This window comes from Chrysemys picta, chromosome 1, assembly GCF_011386835.1.
Source record: "Chrysemys picta bellii isolate R12L10 chromosome 1, ASM1138683v2, whole genome shotgun sequence".
NCBI lineage: Eukaryota > Metazoa > Chordata > Testudines > Emydidae > Chrysemys > Chrysemys picta.
In genome coordinates, this window is record NC_088791.1 from 61,240,760 (window position 1) to 61,267,210 (window position 26,451).

Below are 26,451 nucleotides of genomic sequence, written 5' to 3' on the forward strand. Positions count from 1 at the left end.
GTGCTCGACCCCCAGCTGTGTCCCAGGCCCTGCCCCTTCCCACCCCTGCTCTGCCCCCATCCCGCCTCTTCCTGCCCAGTTCCAACCCCTCCCCTGAGTGCACCACATCCTTGCTCCTCCCCATTCCCTCCCAGCCTCCTGCATGCTGTTCACGGCGGGTAGGAGGCAGGGGAAAGGAGGGGGAGGTGATGCTCTGCGGGGCCCGCTGGCGGACGGGAGGTGCTAGTAAAGATGGGGGGGAGTTAAAGGGGAGCTGCCAGTGGGTTCTCAGCACCCACACACCACACAACAAAAACACTAACCCAGGAACCTATTCTTGCAACAAAGCCCGTTGCCAACCCCTGAATATCTATTCAAGGGACACCATCACAGGACCTAATCACATCAGCTACACCATCAGAGGCTCGTTCACCTGCACATCTACCAATGTGATATATGCCATCATGTGCCAGCAATGCCCCTCTGCCATGTACATTGTCCAAACCGGACAGTCTCTACGCAAAAGAATAAATGGACACAAATCAGACGTCAAGAATTATAACATTCAAAAACCAGTCAGAGAACACTTCAACCTCCCTGGTCACTCAATTACAGACCTAAAAGTCGCAATACTCCAACAAAAAAATTTCAAAAACAGACTCCAATGAGAAACTGCTGAATTAGAATTAATTTGCAAAGTGGACACCATTAAATTGGGCTTGAATAAAGATTGGAAGTGGATGGGTCATTACACAAAGTAAAACTATTTCCCCATGCTAATTTTCTCCCTACTGTCACTCACACCTTGTCAACTGTTGGAAATGGGCCATCCTGATTATCACTACAAAAGTTTTTTTTTCTCCTGCTGATAATATCCCACCTTAATTGATTAGTCTCATTAGAGCTGGTATGGCAACACCCATTTTTTCATGTTCTCTGTGTATATATATCTTCCTACTGTATTTTCCACTGCATGCATCTGATGAAGTGGGTTTTAGCCCACGAACGCTTATGTCCAAATAAATGTGTTAGTCTCTAAGGTGCCACAAGTACTCCTCATTCTTTTTGCTGATTCAGACTAACACAGCTACCACTCTGAAATCTGTCACACTGATTTAAGTTCCCTTTAAATCTTAGTACAACAGGGAAAGTTAAATCAGGAGCATGATTATACTTTAAAAATATCAATTAAAAACATGTTTGTATTTGATCTAATATATAGGCGTGAGCTGAGTAATTTCATTTACTTTTTTCAAATAAAATAGTCTCTCAGTCATTGAACACTTCAGATTCATCTAGTAAGTCCAAAGAGACTCTGTTACTTCATTATCTATCTTGAGTATTTTTTGATTTAGTAACAAATTTATTCTGACAAGCAGAGACATTTACTATTAGTGATGTTTTTGGATAACTGTTCATTTTGTCCAAGAATTTAAAATGCAATAGAAAGTTTGGTTTTTGTACTTGGTGGTTCATTAGATTGCACTCAGATCTCAAAAGTATGCTTTATTTCTTTAGTGAAATTACTTTGGGGCATTTATATTTTATCAACATACACAAAAACTTGAGTAATGTTAAGGATATGGCACAAATAAACAAAACCCCCCAAAAATTCTAGTTTTAGGGACTCTGCCTAGATTTTAGGCTTAGAAATGGTTGTACTTCAGCAGTGCTCTTATCTAAAAAAGAGTATCTACAAGGGCATGTCAATATACTTTTCCAAGATGATCATTCCTCTTGCTTGAAACCTTAAAAATGGGATGTGATTTGATGTTCAGCACATCAGTGCATGTTCCTTCTGATAGAGATAGCAGGCAGCCACTGATGCTGAACTGATGTCTGCCTGCCATTTCTATCAGTGAACACTATATATTTGCACATTTGTTTGTTCTGCAGGGGCTGAGGGGAAGGAGGATCAGTACCAGTTTAAAAATAAAATACCTTTACGGATTTCTCTAGATAAAAATCTTCCTGTTAGAGCTACTTTCCAGGTATATCAGTTTTTAGGCTAGTAACCTTGCCAGTGTCCTTTTAAGACTGATACGCCATTATTTACTTGCCTTCTCGTGTGTAGCTCTTGCAGCACAAAAGGTATCTAATTCTGTGTACTGATTCACAGCCCCCTGTGGGTCGAGGTTCTGATAAGGCACTCATCCCCATAGTATGAATGTCTCCCTAGTATTTAAAAAGAAATAATATTCCTGGTTCCAGCACGCAGGCGCTTTCTTCCCAATAGGTAGCATGTGTGTGTGCACATGAATGTGTGAGAGGGAGAGCACAAGCTTCGTGAGAGAAAGCTAAGTCAAAAAGCGAGCTTTGCATTTAGTTCTGAACACAGTGAGGTTAGTAGGCATTCAGAGCTTGGTGTTGTCTTCTACAGCAGGCACTAAAGATCATGATCACCCATAGGGGCTTACAAATATGTTGAATAACATTATGGATAGGACTAAGTGTAAAGGTCTCCAGAGGCAAGACCTATCCAGATGAAACTATGCACCACAGCCCTCTGAAAGGAAAGATCATAACAGAAGTGCTACTCTACCCACTCCTGTTAGGTGGTCTGTAGATAAGAAGAGTGTCAATATTGGGGTCATCCCTAGATTCATACAATTGATGGATGCACAAGGGGGGTGGGGTGTTTGGGGTGGCTTTTGTTTTTGCAATTGAGCCTGTCTTGTACTTGAGGTCTGATGCATAGAGCATAATAACTCCGTGTTCTACCTTATTCACTCAGGGGATAGTGTGCTAAGTACCCTGTAATAATTAACTGAAGCAACATTGGTACAGCAGTATCTTCAAGACAGATTTCAGTAATCCAGGTCAATTTGGACATCTTGACAGAGTGCAGGTCATAGAACATCATTGATCTTGTGCTGAACAGTAGGAGTCTGAAATTCTGGGTTCTAACCTTGGCTGCTGCAGGCTCAAGAAACATGGTTGGCAGTTGTGCCTAAGAAATTGGCCATGGATACTCTGCCCTGTGCCCTTGTCTTGGTACTGAATTAGAGTTTCTCATGTCTGCCATACCCCTTAAATTCTTAGGTGCAAGAAGGCTAACTGTTGAGTTCTCAGAATCAGCTGTTCACAACTCTACTGTATTCAGTGTTTACCGCAAAATATTTTTTAAACCATCTTGTGTGGATTAATGTTTTCTTTGTTTTACAGTAGCTTTCAGAAAAATAAATGGGTTTAAGAATTGGACCTTAATATGGCTAAGGCAATAGAAATGTAAAGACTTTTTTTGAAAATGTAGATTATTGATCTAATAGACTGCAGAGGCTCTTTCAAAGTAATTAAGGTCTGGCATGTCAATATGTTATTAGGAACTTCTTTAAATGAAGATTAATGATGCAACAGGCAATCATGACTGAAGTAACGATTGTATTAATCCATATTTGGAAACTGTATTCTAAAGTGAATGGTATCATAAGAACACAAGAACTAAGAAGTCCTTCTAGGGTACTCCTTAAGCTCCTCCCAAGTATAGACCACGGGGGCAATTTTCAAAGGCCCAAAGAGAAGTTAGGAACACAATTTCTACTGAAAGTCAATGTGACTTGAGTGCCTGATTCTTATTTGTACCTTTGAAATCTCCCCATATATATGCAATGTAGCTTCTCTGCATGTGTACTAAATTCACAACCAAAAAATCTTCATGCAAAGTAGACAGCTTGCTAGATGAAATACTTCAGTCACGTTTCTTCTTTTTAGTTTTCCCCCACAAGCTCAAAACCTCTCCTTCACATTATTTGCTGTAAAGTTGCAGTTGTAAAAAAGAAAGCTTTTGTTAAGCTACATGAACACAGAATAACCTTGCTTCCCCCCCCCCCCCACATTTGTAAACTAAAAACATCAAAATCAATTTTTTTCCAGTTCTCTCTGCACTAAGTCTGGGATTCAGAATACCAAGTGTGGCCCAGAAAAGAAATAGCCCTTGTTACGATCTCATTTGTAGGCATATATCTGAAAAGTTGAACTTAGTGGCCCAGCATTTCCTCTCAATTACATGGCAGTAATTCCCAATGTGGTCTTTGAAAAAGTTTTTTTATAAAAAATAAAGCTGATTTATAAGTAAGACAGACACTTAATACAAGGATCTTTCAGCAACAGTAACAATCACATTTCAGCACAGTTTAAACTGGATTTTGGCTGAATCAGGAGCTAACACAACCATATGAAGTTTTGAACATAGCTCCAACAAGGCAAGACCCCAGCTTCAATGGTTTGCTGAACCACGTCAGAATTTCTTTTGGCCACAACTACATTTAAAACTAAAGAGATTGGGTGGAAAATGTCTTTGCATCCTAAAATATTCAATCAATTATGAAGGAAAATATATCCACAGAGCAAACAAAAAACAAAAACAAAAATCTGACTGCTAGATATAGGTAATATTTTATCATAGAATCCTCTTCACACAAAAATCATTATAAAAATAAACTTTAATATAGAAATGTAATGATTTTCCTTATTATGTCACTCCCTACTACTTAACTCATAACTCTCAGTGACACTCATCTCCCACATTTCGTTTACTCATGCCTTCCTAGTTTATTCTGAACTGGAATCAGAAGACAAATTGCCAATGTGCAGACACTGCAGGGGGAGATGTGAACTTCAAAATCATATTGTACTGCAAAGGCTGCAGTTGGCTTCTGAAGTTCAATTTGATTATGGAAAGAACAGGAAGTTGTCTCACATTAATTCATAAGTAAAGGGAAGTGGTTCCTTGGATTGGGGCCCCAGCCATAAAACAGGAATAAAAAAGAAGAGATATTTATAAGCTGCCAGGAACTGTCAAGCCTTATCTATATATAGATTAGAGGCTAGAACTGCCAGAAGGAAAGGAGGCTGATATAGCCAAAGTTACTAGAAATGCTGTTACAACACCAGTGTCCAAGTGCTAGCATGCACAGGGAGAGTGGGAAACTGGAAAACAGGAGTCTCCCCCAGCTTTTTATTATTCTTATTATTGAGGAAATAGACAATAATGTTCAGTGCACACTCTCCAGGAAGTTGCTCTTATCAGATAATTTGCATGCAATAGCAGAATACATGGTACTGAAGATTGTTTTTTATGAGGTTAATTTCAAGAACTCATCTACAGCACTTACACGTTCTGTCTGATGTATCTATTTTTATGAAGGAAGCTTCTTTATGCGTTTACTCAATTTTTCAATTTTTCAACTTTACCATCTTAGATAACAAAATGACAGAATAGTTGCTAAAGTCAGACATTCACAACAATTGAATTAGAATACTTAAATTCACATGGGAGTAATCCTCAAGACATTAAAATATCCCTGCTCATTGAAAACTTCTCTCAACACTGATTTGTGGACTAGCTACCTTGAGAAGCAAATCAGCATAGAAAAAGTGACATGGGGCCAATAAGCTGGACAATTCTGAGTCTTTTGATGGAGGTTACATGTTCTACAATAAACTCAAATAGAGCAGAATTTCTTACCTTTGTGGTGGTTTGCCCCAGATGCTAATTTCCCCCACAGTGTTACAACAAATATTATTATTAGCAGTTTTCCTTTTGTTGCTTTCTGTAAGTATCTCTTATTCATCCTGAAAATAAAGATAAAAGTGTTTAAACATTTTTTTCTTTTTACCATTGTAAACTGAATTTGATGCTTGTAAAAGGTGCTTGATTGACCACCCTGAAGTCTGAATCCTTTGAGCCATAGAAAAGGCTCAGCATAGACTGCATCAATGTAATCTTCCCCTCCCTTCCCTGCCAATATTTCCCCTTCCTGATACAGAAGGACCATAGGACTCAGAGAATATTTGAGCCCTGTACCAGATGAACATCATTGGAGCCCCTCCAACAGAGAAGCCTCCCAAGGGAAGGCATCAATAGAAACCCAACCAATTCTCCCCAGTGTGAATTCATGCTGGGGTGCAGCAGGTCTTGCCGGAGCAGGCCTCGCCATCTGCATCATCATGAATTAGCCAAGGTTGATTTGGCCCTCTGACTCTACTGCAATGATATTTCGTGTATGGCTTTAAGGCCACCTGCAACTCTTTGAAGCCCTGCATACAAGTCAGGATGATGGATTTGATCAGAGTACCAGCAAATGCAGCACCCCCATCACATGAGAAGTCCCCATGGTGCTTGATACACGCGAGGCAGTAGCTGAAGGGCTTAGCCAAACACATGGGATTCACCAATATCATTCCTTGTCTATGCCAATGGACAAGAATAGACAGGAGATACTGTATCAGAGAAAGTTGCAGAAAGTCACAAAGTAATCAGTGAGATACTGATGTTGCATTAAGCAACAGAGGGTCCTGTGGCACCTTTAAGACTAACAGAAGTATTGGGAGCATAAGCTTTCGTGGGTGAGAACCTCACTTCTTCAGATGCAAGTAATGGAAATCTCCAGAGGCAGGAAATCTCCTACCTGCTTCTGGAGATTTCCATTACTTGCATCTGAAGAAGTGAGGTTCTTACCCACGAAAGCTTATGCTCCCAGTACTTCTGTTAGTCTTAAAGGTGCCACAGGACCCTCTGTTGCTTTTTACAGATTTAGACTAACACAGCTACCCCTCTGATACTTGATGTTGCATTGTGATTCATTCATTGTGACTTTACAGCAGTACCTGATGGCACTGAGACACGATGATGAAATGCAAGGTTGAGCATTGATTATATCAGTGCAACTCCATGCAAAGTAGGTCGCCAGGTGCCAAAGAACAAGCATAGTAGCTCTGGCTCTAAGGCTAGAGAATTAAAGTTCTGCAGAGGGTGGTGAGATGTATTATAATGAAACCTGCTCTCGCTTTTCGCTCTCCATGGAAGACCCTAGAGAGCTGGCTAAGAAACATTTCTGCAGGATAGTCATATTTCTGCTGATAGGTCAAGAGGACAATGATGCCTATTCCATACCATTTACATTGAAAAAGCTGCAAACTTGACCATTTTAATAAAATTATTACTATTTGACAATGCCTGGCGCTAGGCTGCCTTTTGCTTCAGAGCAGAAAAATCTGTACTGCTTCAGTACTGTTGTGCAATTTCTACAGTTCTCCCCTATTGCATTCATAAGAAGCCAATATTAAAAAGACTCTACCCTCTTTCTCTCTCGCTCTGTTCATGCACAGCACTACCCTGACAACCACAAGTGCTATGAAAAAGCAGTCTATGCTGTCAGTCAGAATTAAGCATTAGATGGTTAAGTTCCATATCTATTTCCTCTTAAGAGCAATCCCAATTTCTTCAGTTTCTCCATACCGCTGCACAGGTCTCTCCATACCAGGACCCTGCACATTAGTGTTGCTCTTTAACAGAAGTAAAGATATTTACTATACAAGGTGTGTTCCTCTGGGTTGTGTAGGGGAGTAACACAGAGCTAGGGGAGTGCAATATCCAGTTAATAGCTAATAGCCTGTGCACCTGAACGTCTAACTGATTGCTACTAAGATTATTAATCACACTACGCTATGAACCACACTGCATTTCTGACATCAGTTTGCTCCTATTTGCACTGATGTTCCTGTTCTTTCGGAATGCTACTTGTTTATTCGCCATCGGCTACAGGTTTCTGAAGTGCCCAGAACTGAAGGGAAATTAATTATTGTCATTCTAAAAAAAGAATTAAAAAATGTAAACAAAGATATATGTTCACAATGTTGATTTATAGCCATCTATGTGAACAGTAGAGAAATTACTTCTTTCACTCCCAGTCCTCCACCGCACCTGTTGGGATGCTGGTGCCAATCAAAATTCCATTAAATTGAAGTCTACCTCCCATCCACACCAAGTCTCACTCTAAGGGGATTTGAACCATTAAGCCAAGTGGGGTCTAATGCTACCCCCCCCCCCTCCCTGCATTCTCTGATGTTGCCAGATCCTCTCCACTTGCTCTGCAGGTGGCAGACACAGAGCTAGGACTTGAGAAAATAGCAACAGAGAGAGGCAAAGAGGAGGGGGAAAACCAGTCTGCCTGTAAACAGGAGCCCCTCATGGCAGGTAACAGGAGGAGAAGGTTAAAAAGACACACGCCTTCCCTGCTGCTAGCCTTGCACGTGGGACTGTGATGACCTAGAAATCGTCAGCCCCATTGACCTACCAATCCCCAAAAAGGGCCGTCCTGCACACACACACAAAGAATTTTCAGCTTTGACATATTAACTAAGTGGCAACTCCCCTGTCATGCTAACAATGACAAGGCTGGAACGAAGCTTGTGCAGGGCAAGGACAATATGGGACATGGCTCAGGCAAGGCTGGAGCAGAAGCAAGCTGGGAGTCTTTGGAGCCTGGTGCACTGCAAGGCAGCAGGAAGGTTATTGGCCTGGTAGCTCTGTTGCTCAGCTTGATCTGCAGCTCTGCGGAGGTCACGGGCATACCTGAACCTGGAAGCAGGAGCTGCTGACTGGGGAAACAGCCTGAGAGGCTAGGCTGACCAAGCCCTCTCAGAAAGGAGAAGAGCACATTATTTTCTGTTTTTCTTTTTTCCCTTGCCTTCCAAAGGCCTTGGACTTCACCTTCTGTGGGCTGCGGAAGTATACTGACTTTTTGTTTGGACTACTTTTACACGCACCCACACCCATAAGGCACCCCCACAGATATCTAGCTATGCTTTGGATTCTGAGACAAGAGCGGCACCCACCCTCTTTCCACAAGGCTGCCAGAGAGATATATCTACTACAAGAATACTGGCTCTCTATTTCTTGAGAACAGCCAGAATGCTACTGGCAGTATTCATGTGCTTACAGAAATAACATATACCCACCTAGACACTGCCAAGGACAACAGACCAGAGCAGCAAACACAGGTTATTGTGAAAGGGATGGTTCTGAGAAAAGGTGATCATCTATTCAGACAATCTTGAGAGGTTAGTTAACGACTTAGACACCTTGAACCCGATCCTAGGTATGTCTGTGTATAGTTTTTTTATCATCATTTGGCTGTATTAGTCTGTGATGGTTACTTTTGGTTATATATTTGTTTTCCAAAACAGCCTAAGGTGCAACATGAAGTAGCCAATGGAGCCAGAAAATATTGACCGCAGCCTTGAAACAGGGCTATTAACCTTTTTGTAACTCTGACCAAGTCAGGTGATTGGGTCCCAGAAGTAAAAATCAGTCCATTACCAATACTTCTATTTGTCACACTGTTGTTATATACAAACATAATAGGCTATGTCAATAGAACAAATGAGGTCTGAAAAAGTTATTTGCAAACTTTATGAGGGAAGATGCAGAACTACATAAACAAACTGCAGCTATTAACCTGAACGGTTTTTCCTCTTAGGCACTCTCCTGCTTTATTCTTTTTCTGAGACCCCTTTCAGAAACCATGGTACCATCTACTGCCAGACTCCAGTGATGTTGTGTTATATCAGCTAGAAATTCAAAAACCAGAACATCAAGTTTACAGGAAAAGTTTCATTCTGAAATGGAATTAAATTTCAAAATTCCACGTGAAAGAAAGTATTGATTGTTTCTAATTGAAAGCTGCTGACCGGAACATTTTCAACATTTTTTTAATTAGAAACAATGCAGTCTCAACATATCAACCAAGAAAATGAATAGTAAGAATGGCCCTTTTGAGTTTATTTTTCAGAGCATCAGTAGGCAGGGGAAGGGAAGCATGGGCTGTCCCTAGACTCCAGGCACATACCCAACTGAAACAAAAAAGAAACATCAACAACATAACCCTCTTCGACAGTGGGAGGGTGGGAGATGATTGCACTGTGACCAGTTCTTCACTAACACCATTATCTGATGAATACTGGTATTAATTTGCCGCACTTGGTTTAAAATAAATATTTCCACTAATATGTACACCAGTAGCACACTAACACACCATACTATGGCCCAATCCTAGAACACCTTAAGTAATTGTGCTAGAAGTATCTTAGCAGTTGCATGTCTTTTTCTCAGGGTGCAAATCAAGCTAAGATTGCACAGGGAATCTCGAGAACACAGTGTTGTCTCTAGAATCTCTGAGGTTGGTCTCCACAGCTCATCAAAGAAGTTGTCATGAGAACATACAAACTTGTGTAGAAATAGAGTCGGTGACCCTCTCCACTGCTTCATAACCTGATGGGGCCCATCAGAAGATGGATGTGGCAAACCTGTGTGAGTACCCTAGAAATGCTCCTAATACCTGGGTGAGTAATTGATGTGTTCAGCTCCTTTCTGGCACTCACAAGCTCACAAGTTTTCCTTTTGCTCAGCCCATACTGGTGAATTCAAGATCAAGAACCCTTCTAACAACTCACAAGTAAAGGGCAATTACCTGGGAATTACAGCATCTTCTAGCCATGTAGGCCAGTATTAAACTGTCCTGGGTTTCCTATTGTAAGTGAAGTGCAACCATATGCAATCCTTACTGCAGCAAAAGAATATAAGAAAATAATAACTTTATTTTTTTTCCCTTTTAACAGCTTAAATAGAAATAAAAGATCTCTATCCATTTCTCTCATTAATAGTTATTTACATAACCTGGCATCCATGAAGCATCTTAATATTAATTAGTTCATGTTTCACACACCTGTAAATTTTCAGTGCCTTTCAGATCCAGCTGCCTTTTGAAGACAAGTCCCTTTCTCATGCCCTGAGGATGTCACATGGCCTAAGTACACACTGAGAATGTTTACACATAGAAGAAACGTGTCTGCTTCCCCATTAAACGCTGATTTAGTGTTCAAGGATTAAAATCTTCCACTGACAGCATATTACAGACCAGAATTCTCTTAAAATAGTGACTGTAAAAGAAAAAGTATTTGCTATTTCTAAAAAGTCCTAGATGACCAGTAGGAATGGCCCTGGGGCTTAAGTTCTTGTACACAAACAATGAAGCAGTTTAAATTACGTTCTGCATTATGTTGACTCTTACATTATTTATTAGCAGTGCAGCTTTATTCAGCCTTTCTTCTGTAAACTAATGCAGATTTAAAAGTGTCCCTCTGGTAACTAAGGTCACTTTGTAAAAGTAACACCTGTGTGACCCCTATGTGTTTGAATATATATATATAAATTCCCTCTATGCCATTCCTGTCATGTTTGCTCAGTGAACAAATAATTTGCCACTCTCATTACTTCAGGTACAAGGTAGCTTGTGAAAATCAATCTTCTTTCTGCTTCATACATCACAGCCTATAACAGACACAAAGTGCATTCTGATTCTGAAATGAAGCTGGGAAAAAATACAGGTCTATTCTCGTAAGCTACTTTGTTTGATCTAGATGGGTAAGAAAAGAAAGAAAATGGGCACTTAGCTTGGTAAAACTAGGAAACGTAGCACGGGAGTCACAGAGGAAATCTCAATATACAAAGCAAAGGTATTGTTTTTGCAAAGTGATCCTTTACCAGAGGGTTACTTTTATAGTAGAAAGAACAAGTACCTGTAGGGTGTTTAGTGCACTGCCATTCAGAAATATCTTATTCAGAAATGGTTAAAACACTGCTGGCTCATCTGCATAAGCTCTGTGAACATGGTTACCATCAGTCTAGCTGCACAAGTGACAGCAACACAGAACTTTTAGAGACACTTCCATAAAGAAAACATGAAAAAAATTAGCATGCTATTAAGAGCCGGATACATGACAACAACCCTTCTCAAGACAGCATTTAAGTATGTGCTTAACTGTAAGTAAGTACTTAAATCATATCGTGACAATGGGTCTTCAGCAAATATTTAATGTTAAGCATGTGCTGTCCACAAGAGGGATTGATTTAAGCATGTGCTTAAATGCTTTCCTGAATTAGAGCATAAGAGAGTAAGCACTAGTGAGAACAAGCAGGTATGAAAAACACAGAAAATGCAGAAATTCCAAATATTGAAGCAAGAAAATGTGAAAACATGCAACTTCTAAAACAACTATCTTAGCATAGTTCAATTAATTGCCCAATAACTGGTATACAAGAGAAATGAGTAAATACAAGTAATGATATGTGCCCACAGTATCTCAGACTGCTTGGGTGTGCTATTTACATTTATAGTACTGTACTGAAAATCTGATAAACATGGTCCTTTAAAATTTCCAAAGAAATTCACTTTTTACACCTGACTCTCTACAACTTTAACAGGAATCTCATAACTAAAACCTCCTGGTGATCCACAGAAATTTATGGGGAAGTTTTTTTTTTCCTAACAAGATATTTCGAGTTGTGCTGATACTGCCTTTACAATTGATATGATACTGATGAACGGCCTTCTTTCTTGACCACTATCAACATTCCTCTCCAGTGCTTCCAAATTAACACCAGTTCTTTATGGACATGACTGATTGCAATTTTCAACCTCATAAATTTTCAGACATGACACCTAACCAAAAGCAATAAAGAAAACAGAGAAGAGTAAACAAAAAGTGTACTGTCATTCCAGCCAGCTGCAACTCAGACAACACAAATTTAATTGTGTGTTTAATCACTGTTTTCCATATCAGTTCAGCAAGCCATGCAAAGTAATGTTTCATCTGACATAGCAATGCTGTTTCATTACAGAATATCCAGACAACAGAGCTCTAGTTATATATATGGAGGGTCTTGTGGGGGTCGGGAGTAAATTCATTCTGTACCCTTATAAGTCAAAAAAATCAAAGTATAAAATTAACGCTACTGGTTCTAGCCTCATAGTACATCCAAGCTTTTATTGTATTGTACTTATAAGTACCTAACATAAAGCATTACAAAATATTTACGTATCTACAGTACTCCACATGTTTAATTTGGCCATTGATTTTCCAGACTCTTGTATAATAAGCTCTCACAGTTAAGCATTCAGCATTAGAAAATGCTTAGGCTCCAATTCACATAATTTTCTCTGGTATTATTATGCCATTTTAAACTCTTTCTCTCTCAATTTCTGTGCTTTAGGGATTTTAGGTTGTAGAGGGTACTATTCACTTAATCATCACTGCAACAGTATTTGCTTTTATCTTTCACTTGATCCTTTTGCAGATGGTTATTTAAATTTTCTTTATTCATATCTCACTAAACCTTCGAAGGATGAACTGGAGAAAAAGGAAAATGGCTCACTGGGCTTTGAATAACATGTCTCATTGCGACTTGAAACTCTAAGTCTATTGTGATTTCATAAAGGCCACAGCAGTGGCAGAGTTAAGCTTTCAGAGGAGATGTTAATGTCTTCATCATTGTTAATATGTTTCCCTTTTGTACGTTTCTGATTTGTTCCAAAACCATAAACCATAAACAAACAGATAAACTATAAACAGATCTGTTATGATACTGTTACTTTTAGGTCATTTTACCTTCATTACAAAAAAGTACCCACATATTTCTGTGAGATATCTTACATGAAGAAAAAGGACAGATGGTCTCCACTAATGACCTGATATGTACACACCACAGTGTTAGGTTCCTTTGAAATTATACAAAAATAAATAATGTCACACACTAGTTTTACTTGACAATTTGAGTACTTTCAGGTATTTTTTTGGTGACTCCAACTAGAACTATTACCTTTTTATGCTTGCCTTACCACATCATTCAGATCTTGCCTATAACTAGCATAGTTGGCCAAACTTTTTCGATTGAAACATTCTTTCAGTGTAAAATGCAGCTTTGGTGATACTGAAACATTTTGTGAATTTGTTTAGATTTTGCTGGCTTGTTTAGATTGAAAACAAACCTAGAAAAAATCAAAATGTCTTGATTTTTTCAATTCAAAATAAATTTTCATTTCAAAATTCCATTTAATTTTATTTTTAATATAAACATTTAAAAATGCTGGAAATCAAAATGAAATGTTTTCTTCCATGTCAAACAAAATGTATCATTCATTCCAAAAGGATTTTAAATGATGTTTTGAAAAAATCCTGTTTTCAATTCAACACAAAATGATTTTTTTTTTTAATTTGGAATTCCCAGAGAACCAAAAAACCCCATTATTCTCACAGCTCTAATAGCTAAAGCCTTGTCTTATTTCATGATCCCTCTTTGCTTCACCAATAAAACCAATCTCAATGCCCTCTTTGTTTCCTTCTCCCACTCACCCTCTGCCACCCATGCGGCCCCTTATAATGGACACACTTTCAAACCTGTTCAACATGCCATCTTCCTTGCCTCTTCAAAATCTCCTAAAGGCCCATTTCTGTAATGTCACCCACAAATGAGTTAATATTAGAGCTGGTCCCATAGGAAATTCTGACATTTTGAAATTTTCTTTCGACCCGAGTCATTTTGATAATGTTGAAATATTATAATACACACATGTATAATGTAAAATCAACATTAATGAAATGTTTTTAAAAGTTAAAAAAATAAGAGTCAGACCAAAGCAAACTGAAAGTCAGACTGAAACAAGCAAGAAAGTCAAAACAAAATACTTTATTTCAATTCAAATCATTTCAAAATTTTTACATACAAAATTTCATCAAAATTGACACATGCCCGTGAAATATTTCAATGAAATAGCATTTTCCGATTAAAAACACTTTTGCTGAAAATTCCCCAACCAATTCTAGTTAATACATTTAGATATTAAAATTACATATATTTCAGAACCATCAAGATGCGTGTATGCCTGAACCAAGTAATCACATGCCTTTATTATGGTACTAGTGTCCTGCCTCTCCCCTTCCTGGCCTTTTATTATCTTTAGCTGCAGTGTCATGTCTGATTTTAAACTGAAAGCTTTTCTGAGCAGGTACTGTGTCTACACTGGTTTCTGTAAAATACCCCACACATTTCAGGATGCTCAAAACTAACAATTGTTCAAGAATCCCTATGTTTTGAGCAGGACACATTAAGCAGGAGATCTTAAGACCAAATAACATTCAAATATCTACATGGTGGTAATATAGTGACAGAACTCTACCAACCTGAGCTATGATTCTAGCATTTAAATTCTCAGTTTAAGCAAGTCAAATTTATCATTCCAATTTAACAAAAGACAAAATTAAAAACCATAAGTACAGATAAATCAGCTAAGACCTTGTTTGTAATAAGATATCACTGAAAAAGCCAGCCAGCTATCATTTTTGGTTAGATCTGATTGATCGGGACAACTATGCTTTCTCTTATCCTTTCATTTCTTTAAAATATGCCTCCAATTCCCATTCTGTAATGTTTAAGATGACCCCAAGAGATAGTTATCTTGTGTCTGTGGGATCATTCATTACTAAGATAGCTTTGTACCTTTCTTTGCTGAATTAGAGCAATGCGATTGAACGTGGGTGGTTATTCAGTTATTAACACTCCCTCAGTTTGTTTATAACTCACTCCCTTTTCCATCACTCTTGTTTCAAATTGAAAATCTTTCTATTCTCACCAAGGATTTTTTTTCGCCCCTTGCTAGCAATGACATCATGGAAACACGGCACCCAGGAAACAGTAGAAACACACACAAACAACAAGATGGGCAGGTATGTTATTTTCCTAAAGAGGCCACCCACAGAAAACACAAGCTCTTCACTTGCAGGAATTAATTAAAATTGTTTAAGATAAGACCAGAAAAAACAATAGGATTTAAGTTTGAAATAAAGGTACTGAAAGAGTGAGCTCTCATAGATTTAAATTCAGATGGCTCTGTTCCCATCCATAATCTCTTTCACACCACATCAGGGAAGCAATTTTTAGACTTTTACACCTTTTCAATTAGTGATGATAAAGCTACATGTGCGGCTACAATTCTGCTAAATGATCTTTCCTGACTAAAGATTAAATTCTGCTCTTCTGAAGATCTTTGTCCTTCATAGCAACATTTTGGTAGGTCTCTGTTTGTAACTGGGGCAGCAGAGGAACTTATATTCAATTCTGCTCTCTTTTTCACGAGGATTAGAACTGTCAACAGATATGTGCACTTTTGCCAAATGCAATCATTGTTGAACTCCTCTGTTTTCATACATGACTCCCATGAATTTTTGGTCACACTTTCAATTAGGAGTATGTTTTTCAATAGCAAATGGCGGTATGGCAAAATTACTGAACATTCCAAAACTGGTCTCATGCTCTCGTGACTAAAGTAGCTGTAGCAATACACATTACATTGGTATCACCAGGGAGCTGCTAGAGTAGAGGGTGTCAGAAGACAGCAAGGTCAGGCTGCCCCACCTAGACCCAGCACATGGCCCCAGTGGACCATTTATCACTGCTCCAGAGGGACTGCATTGAGCGGAAGCTCTCCCAACTCTAATGGGGGTGGGGGAAGAAAGAGAAAGATGGGCTAGAATCCCCCAACTACCCCATAGATCCACCATAAGGTGTTAACACACTCCTCCTTGGTAAACAGCCTTCTCCTGCTGCCAGCTAAAATTGTCAAGTCCTATAAGCTCAAGTACTAGCAGCCTGTACTGCAGTGCTGCCAGGTCAGGATTCAACCATCCTGGAGATTCGTGATGCAGAGCGGGTTATTTGTTACAGCTGCACATAACAGGATTTGGTTTTACCTTTTTCTTTAAAAACAAAAAAACAAAACTAGGAAATTACACACAAAAAGCCTTTGTTAAAAGAATGTTATTTAGGTTGCAAAACCAATCACTCAAAAAGTTCAGATATACCAGATTTTCAGTTGCCCTTGAAACCATAATTCAGGATCTGGTGCGTGTTCATCATAATAATACAGTCTTTAATTAAAAAGAACAGGAGTACTTGTGGCACTTTAGAGACTAACAAATTTATTAGAGCATAAGTTTTCGTGGGCTACAGCCCACTTCTTGTAGCCCACGAAAGCTTATGCTCTAATAAATTTGTTAGTCTCTAAAGTGCCACAAGTACTCCTGTTCTTTTTGCGGATACAGACTAACACGGCTGCTACTCTGAAACCAGTCTTTAATTAGTGATCATGTGCTATTTTTCATACAAGACACCTTCCTCTTTCAGTGCTCAGAATGCACACTTAAAGAGGACCTTTGGGGGAATTATGGTTGAATAGGCAGTCTTAAAATTGGCATTTCCTAACTTTTGAGTGTTTGACTTTGTAACTGGAATAATTTTTTTAACATATTTGTGTGTGTATAATACACACAATGAATTCTCAAATCAACAGCATAACTATACACCAGAGTTATCAATACAGCAGTATTGCAGCATGTTCTAGTAGGGCTGTCAATGAAGTGAAAGGCGTTATTACACATTTTTTGTCTGTGCATAGTACCTCACCTCTGACACAGAATGTAATACAACAGTTTCCTGAAAATCGTGCTATATGCCACAAGATCCTGCAATCTTCTCTCTCTGTGTCCCCTCCTACAGCATTCTGAAGCAGTTACGAATATATATTAATAATCAGCTGCAATTGAAAAGACTGCATGAAAGGATCGGAGTAATCCATGCACTGAATTTCTAGGAACAGGGACAGATCCTAACAGTCAGGGTTTGCATGAGGAGACTGAGTGGGGTGGTTAAAGTGTCAGACTGAAACCCATCTCCTTTCTTTCTTGTAACTTCACTGAATTTTCTAACATCTCTATCTATAACTCGTTTTTTTCAGGAATGACAGCAGCCCTGGAAGTTAATTATTAGCTCTGGTGCCCTAACTTTCATCTAGGGCTCTGTCACAGTGCCTGCCCTAGCAATTATGAGAGTTGAAAATTGTGGCATTGGGACCCAAGCCAAAGGGCAGAAAGATGTGCTGGGGTCCCCGATAGGTTTAAAAAGGGTTTGTCTGAGGAGAGCAGAGCTCTGGGAACTGGTGAGGTAGAGAGGATGAGTTCTCTGAAAATTATAAATACCACCAAAAAGTGAGTGATTCAAGCTCTTAACACTACAAATAGCAAAGTATCTGTGCCATCCTCAATTTGTATTTGTCCTCATCCTTATTGACTGCTGGATCCAAAGTCCTCCAGGGAGTGTCACACAAATTTTCTACTTACTGTATGTTACACTTGGCTCTCTGATTTAGCTGCAAAGGTCCCTACTGATATCAACTCTAAAGGAGCGTAAGCACATATGTTTTTTTTAAAGTCAGTTCTAATTTACATTTCCTAAAGACCATATAAGGGTCTCTCCTTTCTGACTTGGGATGAGAAAAACTTAAGAGATCCCATGCAAAAAGGAGCACAGGGTTTGCACGGGAAAGAACTGTGTATAAAACAGCATTTCCCTGTTGTGCAGCTGCCACAATATATTTATGAATTATTACAATGGGTTGGGCTATATTTTATTCAAACAGGTAAGTAGAACAGGCACCCTTCATTATATACAGCAATTGAACATGTGCAAGACTAGTAAGGCTACATTTGGAGACAGCTAAATAGTCTTGAGCCAGTCAATGGTCTCTGAGTGTTCAAGCCTTAATTTAGAAAAATATAAAAAACGATTAAGCTCCTTTATGGAACCCAGGTAGCTGAAACAGGTAGCAGTCTCCACCCAAAACATAGGCTCATGTCATTGCCCAAAACACAGGTACATACAAGGCATATGTGGGCAGAGGGGTTTCACTGGGTATAATTTTAGTTGAGGGATATGTATGAAAGAGAGAAGCAGTGAGAAACACCACAGAAACAGACACAGAGGAGGAGCATCAAGGAAACACCCTGAACAAGCACTGAAAGTGTGGCTCTGAGAAAAACCCAGAGAGAGCTTTTTGGGCAGAGTGCTGGCTGAAAGATGCTTGGAACTCTGAACTAAAAAACTATCTTCTGTTGTGTGATTCCTCCTGTGCTCAGGAAAACAGAACTTTGGACATTTTTTTTTTTTTGGTAAGCAAACAGGATTGCATCAAAGATACCTAGCTCCATCCATCATCAATTTCTCCTCTTAATGGAAACAACCCACAGAACCCCAAATTTTTATTAACTGATCAGGACAAAAAGTGCACTTCTAGAGTCTTTTTGATCAGGGAACCTTACAAATACCTTGCCTACATTAATTAATGCTCATAAGAACCTTTTGAGGGAAGGGGGAAAAACTATCTGCATTTACCCATGGAGAAGCTGAAGCAAAAGAGAGGCTGCTTAATACCTGTAGCTGCTATTGAAATCAGTGGGAGCTTCAGGTACTCAGCACCTCTGAAAACTAGATCATAGGTGACTTGCCCACATTAACACAGGAATTCCTTAAAATAATTAACATCAGAAACCAGACCTTCTGACTCCCACTTCCACGCTTTAACCCCTTTGTTCCTAACAAGACACCATAGCACAACAGAGGGGTGGCCTGGCCACTTGAAGGAACCAGGGAACAGTTACCCTCTGCGGTACAGTCCTATCACCAAGGACCATAATTTACACTACGAAGTGCAGCATATGTGTCTCAGCATTCTCCAACACAGAGTGAATCTCTTCAGGTAAGTTCTCCCTTTCTATCTCTTTTTACACAGAAACTGATGATACAAGTTTCTCTGCCAGTTTCTAACATTCTTACTCACAGTGAGTAGCACTTTACTCTACAAGAGCCCAACTGATGGAGGAAGGTTCAGTTTATTATAAAGTTATCAGCATCTGGTCCTGTCCTGACTCCATATCTGTCCTTTTCAGACAGTGTAATAAGCAGGAAAAATACATATTTTAGTTAAGCCATCCAGTTGAGGATCCACCATCCCAAAAGTTTATGATGGGTGGATTCACACTTTTAGAAGAATGGCAGAATATTGTAGGCTATAAGGTAGGCATCGAGGCTGCTGTCAAAGGTAGCTTAACAACAGGTTACACTTTTCAGAGAGATGCAGTAGGATGAAAAGTGAGAACTGAGCCCAAGTACCTTTCTATAAATATGTTTCACAGAATAAAGGCCACAGTTACACTAACGCCCCTTTGTCCCACTCTGGCAGTGTAAAGGGCCCTTAAAGTGGGAGTAAATTAGTATATATTAGAATCTTGCCCAAAATTTGGGTGTGTTCCTTAATACAGCTTCGGCTGAGAAAATTTTCAGATGTTACCACATTTACACAGGATTAACTGCTTCTAATAATCTTTATATTTGCATTGTTATTGAAGCTCAATGGAACAAAAATCTTATTTACATTCATTTGTATTTGTTTATTAAAGAGACTTATTTTTTTTAATCAATCACATATCACTGACATTAGACACAAGGCTGTCTAGGATTCTATGTATTTTGTTTCAGGTAAAGTGGATTGTATCCAGTGTCTGTTATACTAGAGAATAGACAGGGTTATTTTTGAATTTTCAATGTTTCATTTTATAACAATTAATTGGTGCAGTCTAGGAACTAAGCCAAGTAATGCCTATTTTGCTTTCTGTAAGTATCACAGCATCTAATTTGGCAGCCTATGAAAGTTCTAGAGTTTAACAGAATTCTTCTACTGCTGTCCTTAAAAAATACATTGTTTCTCGTATACCAAAAGAGCATTAATTTTCAAATGTGCAAGACTTAAAGAGTGCATTTCAATAATAGTGATAATTAGCTAATATGACATAAGAAGAGCCATAAATGAAATAGCAATACATTTCCAAGACTTCTGAAGATAGACAGTAAGACAGAAATGTTCACAGTAATGTTTATTTTTAAATCCAGATTTAAATTTAGTAAGAGGATTTCAATTTAGTAGAAAGTAGACAGGTATAATATTGTATGCATCATCTAATAAGAGAAACTGCTATGATATTTTCACACCTTTGCATTCACAAAACACTCTGAAATGATGTAGATATTGCACTGCCACTCACCACCAGAAGAAATTACTGTGTTTGCCAGACTATTATTAAATTGTTTAGATATGATACTGCCACCAACAGTTCATTACACATTGGTATAATAGTGCAAGATCATTGTAAGCTTCAAAAATTGAAGGAAGGAACAATTTGAGAGGAACATATAATCTGCATCACATATATCTAGAATCTAAACCAAAATGATACAACTTACCTCTTATGTCAGTTGATCCTATAGGTTTCAGTGTAATTTTAATCCAACATTATTCAGTTTCCAGCTTCAAGAAGCATGGTTCAGATGAACAATTCTACGTTTCATTGTCAGAGAGGCACAGGAGACAAGAGTCTTTAGTCCCGTTGAGGCAACAAAAGACGCTTGCTACTCATCTATTGCTCCTTGTGTAAATTGCTATTGTGACTTTTCAATAGCAGTGCCTCAATTTCACTTACCTACTCCAACATTGTCAACTCCTGCGATTTTATCTCAAGTCTTGGAATATTTGGTGTTTTTCTTAAAGCTCCTTTGGAGTCTAGTGGATATGTGACAATCACAGTTTTAATTTTTCCTCTTGGTTTTAGAGAAAAGCTTGAAAATATGGACACTCAAGGCTCAAACACCAAGAGGCAAATTAAAAAACCCCAATGTTCATTATTTTAAACTCTCTTTTTTCTTCAGATAAGCTTGTGATTTTGAATCAAGATTTTTGAACACTTGTGATTGGCGATACTTCTACTCACATGGTATGCAGCCACTGCCAGCTGGAAGTTGTGGTTCAGTTTGACCGGGAAGGTGTGTGTGGGTAGGGAGATATAATATAAATGTTCGAAGAACTTTTCTGTTTGTTTTTAAAGAATCCCTCAAACAAACCCTCTGCCTGGGATGCTGCCACAGGCCCCAAAGAGTAGACGACAAATACAATTTCTAATTTATCTTTCAACAGGTTAATATTTTGATAAATATCTCCATTGGGCTATGCAATATGACCCTGATTCAGCACTGGGACTACTTAAGTGCTTAAAGTTAGTCACTTGTCCCTTTTTAAATTATGGCCTATATTCACCTTTTTGCTGTTTACTATAACCAGTAAGTGGCTGAAACTTGTTACTCTTCCTGGCACTTTTACACTGAACATATGAATAGGTGTGCTGTCAATTAGACTCCACTTTATTGACTGTCACCAAGTCTTTTAGACCCTTTTATTTAATGGCCTTCTCCACGCTGTTTTCCAACCTTTTGTCCACAAAAGTTACATGATCTCTTATCGACTTCTCCACTTCCTGTCTCCTGATTTCCCTGTCCATTTGTATACCCTGACTTTCTTCTCCACTGTTTATTTTTTAAGATCCCTGATGAAGAAGTTCATGCATCATAACTAAATTTATTTTGTTGATTCAATGTGTAGTCCAGATTATTGAGAGAACTGCAGATAAAAATGCAAGTTAATAATTTTTTCCCAATGTTTGCTTTAAAATAATAACGAAAGTTAATATTTTAAGTTTTGTACTTCCTTATCCAAATTATGTACCGATGCTGCAAGGAAATGTATTCTTAATAGCGATATTAACAATGATAAATTCACTCACATCATTGTCGTTCATGTCTTATTAACCTAAATGCCCAACTGGGTATAGTAAGAATTTGCACAAGGCAAGTGAGAGTGACACATGTTGGAGGAAGGAGAGAGAGTGGGATTTTTCCCAAACTGAACTTTCAAGGTCAAGATAAGTTAGCCAACAAGCGAGTCTGAAACTGCAGCATGAAATACGAGAAGTACTTATTACAGGAAATTCATACTTTAAATGAAAACCTGTTAAGATAAATGGAATAATCAAGATATAAAAGTGTCTCTATAATAAAGACATGTCTGAAAAGAGCACAGACATGAATTTTTAGCAGTTTTTAATCATAATGTGAATGGTGCAGCCAATTCCCTGCACAATGCACTAGTACAGAATGTGTTACAAGAAATAGGGTAGTGGTTTACCCTTACTGATTAAATAAGGTTTTTATAGGAGACTAGATTATCACTTTCATTGTTGTGGCTCCTCCATTATAATCACAGAAAGATATATTCACACTATACTGTTTTCACTGCCACAAACAAAAAGTATTAAGAGAAATCTGCAGTTTTGTCTGACTGGAAGCTATAATGGTGAACTCCCAGGGACACAATTCTAGGAGTAATTCTCTAAAATAATACAATAGCCATGAAATCATAAAGTCATTTTCTTCTGGTATAAATTTTTCAGTGGTATTTTGGCTGCCAACGTGCACCCAAGTCGAGATAAAATTTTAGGTGATGTCAATTCAAGTTGTAAAAATAGAAGGGCATGAGCATAGATCTACTTGAAAAGTACATAAGCACCTCTTTACACGTAAAATGGGACTAATGACATCTTCAAAGCTTGCATTTTTATTGGATCTTCCCAGAAATAATTAATCTTATAATGCCCAAGATCGGAGTCTGGAAGTCACTAGTGATCCCAAACAGCACATAGATGAACAGCGACTATAGCCGAGGAAACAATGGAAGTGGGGAAAAGAGGCAAATAGTCAAAGCAGTAATCTGTTAATAGATTTAAGGAAACTTATGTGCTCTTGGTTATTTTGCAAGCAGAAAGGGAGAATAACCTCATCAAATAGTAATTCTTTGCTCAGCTCTAATGACTTTTCTTGAGAGGCAAAAGATAAATAAGATACTTCCCATGTTTGTTTTGTTTCAGAAACACTCTTTTTGTGAGGAATAGGTGAAGTTGGATCATATAGGGTATTAGACAAGTTCCTCTCACTCTATGGGCCTCAGAATAGGTTTTTTCTACTTCACAGGGTTTCTGTAAGGCGTAATTACTGTCTGAAAAGTGTTTTGGAGATTTAGAGGGCTGTACAAATATGAAATTTTATTAATTTTTATTATCATTCTTATGTTCTAGTTTAAGTTGAAACATGGATTGAGGTACATATGCACAGGTGGGTGTGACTTTTAGATATAGGACCTAGAAATTAGAGATGGGTCCATTCCAAAACCTCAGATCAAAGACCCACAAACCTTGTGGAGGTTCAGATCCAGATAAAAACTTTGTGAGTAGGGCTATCTCTACAAGAAAGGTTGATTAAAAGCTATCAGGTCTGCATAAGCCTGTGTATTCCCTTTTAAGATCAATTGGTTGGAAGGGTGTTGTCAGTCTTCCTTAATAATTGACATTTCCTGTGTATTAATGTTACTGTTCCATCATGTCCTCTGGTCAATCCATAGCATGAGCCAGTATAAACAAATGCTCAGATCCTGATTCAAGGGAAGGATGCAACAAGTTCTATATTATACTGCCTGAGCAAAGAGGTACCTAGATTTGTAAGTACTGTGTAGACAGACTTTCCACTTATGAAACACAATTAATTATTATTATGTTCAGGTGTGGCATGCCTGTCAGCTGGGGCTGGTCAAAAATTTAAAGTGAAACATTTTCCTTTGGAAAATGGATTTTCATCTACATTGAAATTTTCCACACGAATAGAGAGATGTCAGCAGAATTTTCTTGAAGGAAAATCAAAATGCAACACCTAATTTCATGTCAACATGAATTTGTGACCACCTAACATGCCACAATGCCTAATGGGAGTTCTAGTTCTAGATCCCTTTTGCCCCCCTTCTTTCCTGCGGCTGAGCAGCTGCAGTGCATTGTGGGACTCAGTAATCAGACATGGAACTCCAAATGTGCACCACAGCAGCTTGGCCACAGGAAAGACCACAGTACATCATGGAAGATATAGTCCAAGTGATAGGAGAGAATAGAGACATGAGGGACCCAAACTACAACTCCATGAGGTACTGTGCTAGCTTAGGAAAATTGAGAGACTAGTGTCAACCCAAAACAGACATTCCCAAAATGATTTTTTTTCAGAACTTTTCATTCTATAAGAAGCTGTGATATTTTGAATTTTTATCCCAATTTGGGACAAAAAGAAACAAAGTTATCAAAATTTCTCATGTGATAAGAATTCTAGGAGGGTTTAAATCAGGCCTCCTCTCAACTACATGGCCAAAGCCAATTAACTCCAACATTTTGATGAATTAAGCCTACAATTCTCCCATTCTCCAGAATAGGTTTCATATTCTTCTGTATGCTATCCCAACTACAGAAAATGTATTATCAACAACCTTGTAATCAATTAATTGTAAATATTCATAGCTAAAAACTTCCTTGCTGCATACTCTGAATGCCATAAATGCAAAAAAAATTTTCATACTGCAGGATTACTTACAAATGTTGGTCCTCTTTGTCTCTGATTGCTTTGAGCACCCATAATTAATCCTTGCTTTGAGTGCACAAAATTAGCCTCAGGTATCTTGTTTTTTAATGTTTAATCAGAAATTTGAGGTACTTAATTTTATCTGATACCTGAAAATATTTTTCAGTGCAAATATTGCAGAGTACTGTCAATCAGAAAATTAGGTCAAGTATGCACAGTGCTGAATCTTGTACCCTGTGAAAAAGTAACATTTGTCAGTACATGTGAAGTGACTAGGCACCCTTTAAAGTAATTTGTAAACAAAACAAAAAATGCATGAAATCAATTTAGACAAACTATTGAATGCAGATGCTGTGCTTTTACTGCAGCTAGCTGGGAATCTTTTGTGAAACTCTAGGCAAACTACAAAATACTGTTTCTACTCTGTGAAAAAGATTAGGTATATTTCAGGAATAAGAAGGTACGATTTTACTTTGTGTTAGCTGCAGGTCTCAGTCCATTCCTGAATTAAAGCAGTTTTCAAAAATTTCAAGGGTTCATTGTTTTAAAATGCATATTGAAATTATATAGTCAATTCATCACAAAGTATCTACACTGGGAAAAGAAAATTAGAGGGTCAGTGAATACAGTAGACTATTTTTTAATCAAAAACATGCCTGCAAATTTCAAAATATATTCAAAATCCAGTACTTAATATTCTTCTCCAACTGTGAATTGACAGATATTTGGGGGTGACAGATATTTGAGGGTAATTCATGGCTGTTTTGTAATGCTACACAAAAAAAACCTACTAAATACCATAACTGTAGTTCTTCAAGGGGTGTTATACATGTCCATTCCACTGTAGGTGTTTCTTCGCTCTACTGTACTGTTGTCAGAGAGTTTTTCCCTTAGCAGTAACTGTTGCGGCATCATGAGCACCCTCTGCTGCCTCACAGAGGCTTGAAGGGCCAAGCTGCCCCTGACTTCCCCCTCAACACTCCGAGAGGGGAGGGGAAGGAAGGTGGTCCTGGATTGGACATGTGCAACACATCTCAAAGCACAACAGTTATGGAAAGGTTAGTAACAGCTTTTTCTTCAAGTGACTGCACCTGTCCATTCCACTGCGGATGACTCACAGTCAGTCCCAGCTTGAGGTGAGTTCAGAGTCTATTTGAACAGGGACTAGAGGACCACTTGTCCAAATTTAGTATCATCTCTAGATTGCTGAGGGATAGTTTAGCAAGGGGCAAACGTGATACGATGACCAGGTTGCCACTTTGCAAATGTCTAACATCTGGATATGTTAACCAGAAATGCCACAGAGATTGCTTGGGATCTAGTTGAATGTTCCAATACTCTATCCAGTGGCTTCTCATTAGCCAACTGATAACACAGGCAAAACAAATGGATATCCATGATGAAATCCTTTGTGTGGAAACAGGACTGCCCTTCATTCTGTCCTCAAATGCAATGAACAATTGAGACAAACACCTGAAAGGTTTAGTCCATTCAAGATAAAACGCTAACGTCTGGAGTGTATAATCCCTCATTACTGTGAGGCTTTCGGAGGAAGGTCAGTAAGAAAATTGCTTGGTTGATATGAAAAGTGGATACAACCTGCATAAGAAAACTTGGTTGAGGACAAAAGTAGACTTTATCTGCATAAAAAAACTGTATATCGGGGATGTGATACTAACGCCCTCAAC

The 26,451-nt window shown here is 38.4% G+C and overlaps 1 protein-coding gene across 6 annotated transcripts in view; it reads right to left on the bottom strand.

Annotated features, from left to right (window-relative positions):
• The window catches only part of TAFA2 (TAFA chemokine like family member 2), a 311,638-nt gene that overhangs the window by 71,120 nt on the left and 214,067 nt on the right, over window positions 1-26,451 (bottom strand). For all 6 annotated transcript variants that reach the window (XM_065558034.1, XM_024108057.3, XM_065558044.1 and 3 more), the window contains one exon: window positions 5,447-5,553. In XM_065558034.1, coding sequence (XP_065414106.1) covers window positions 5,447-5,552 — 106 coding nt within the window. In that variant the 5' untranslated portion in view covers window position 5,553. The remainder of the gene's footprint in view (window positions 1-5,446; window positions 5,554-26,451) is intronic.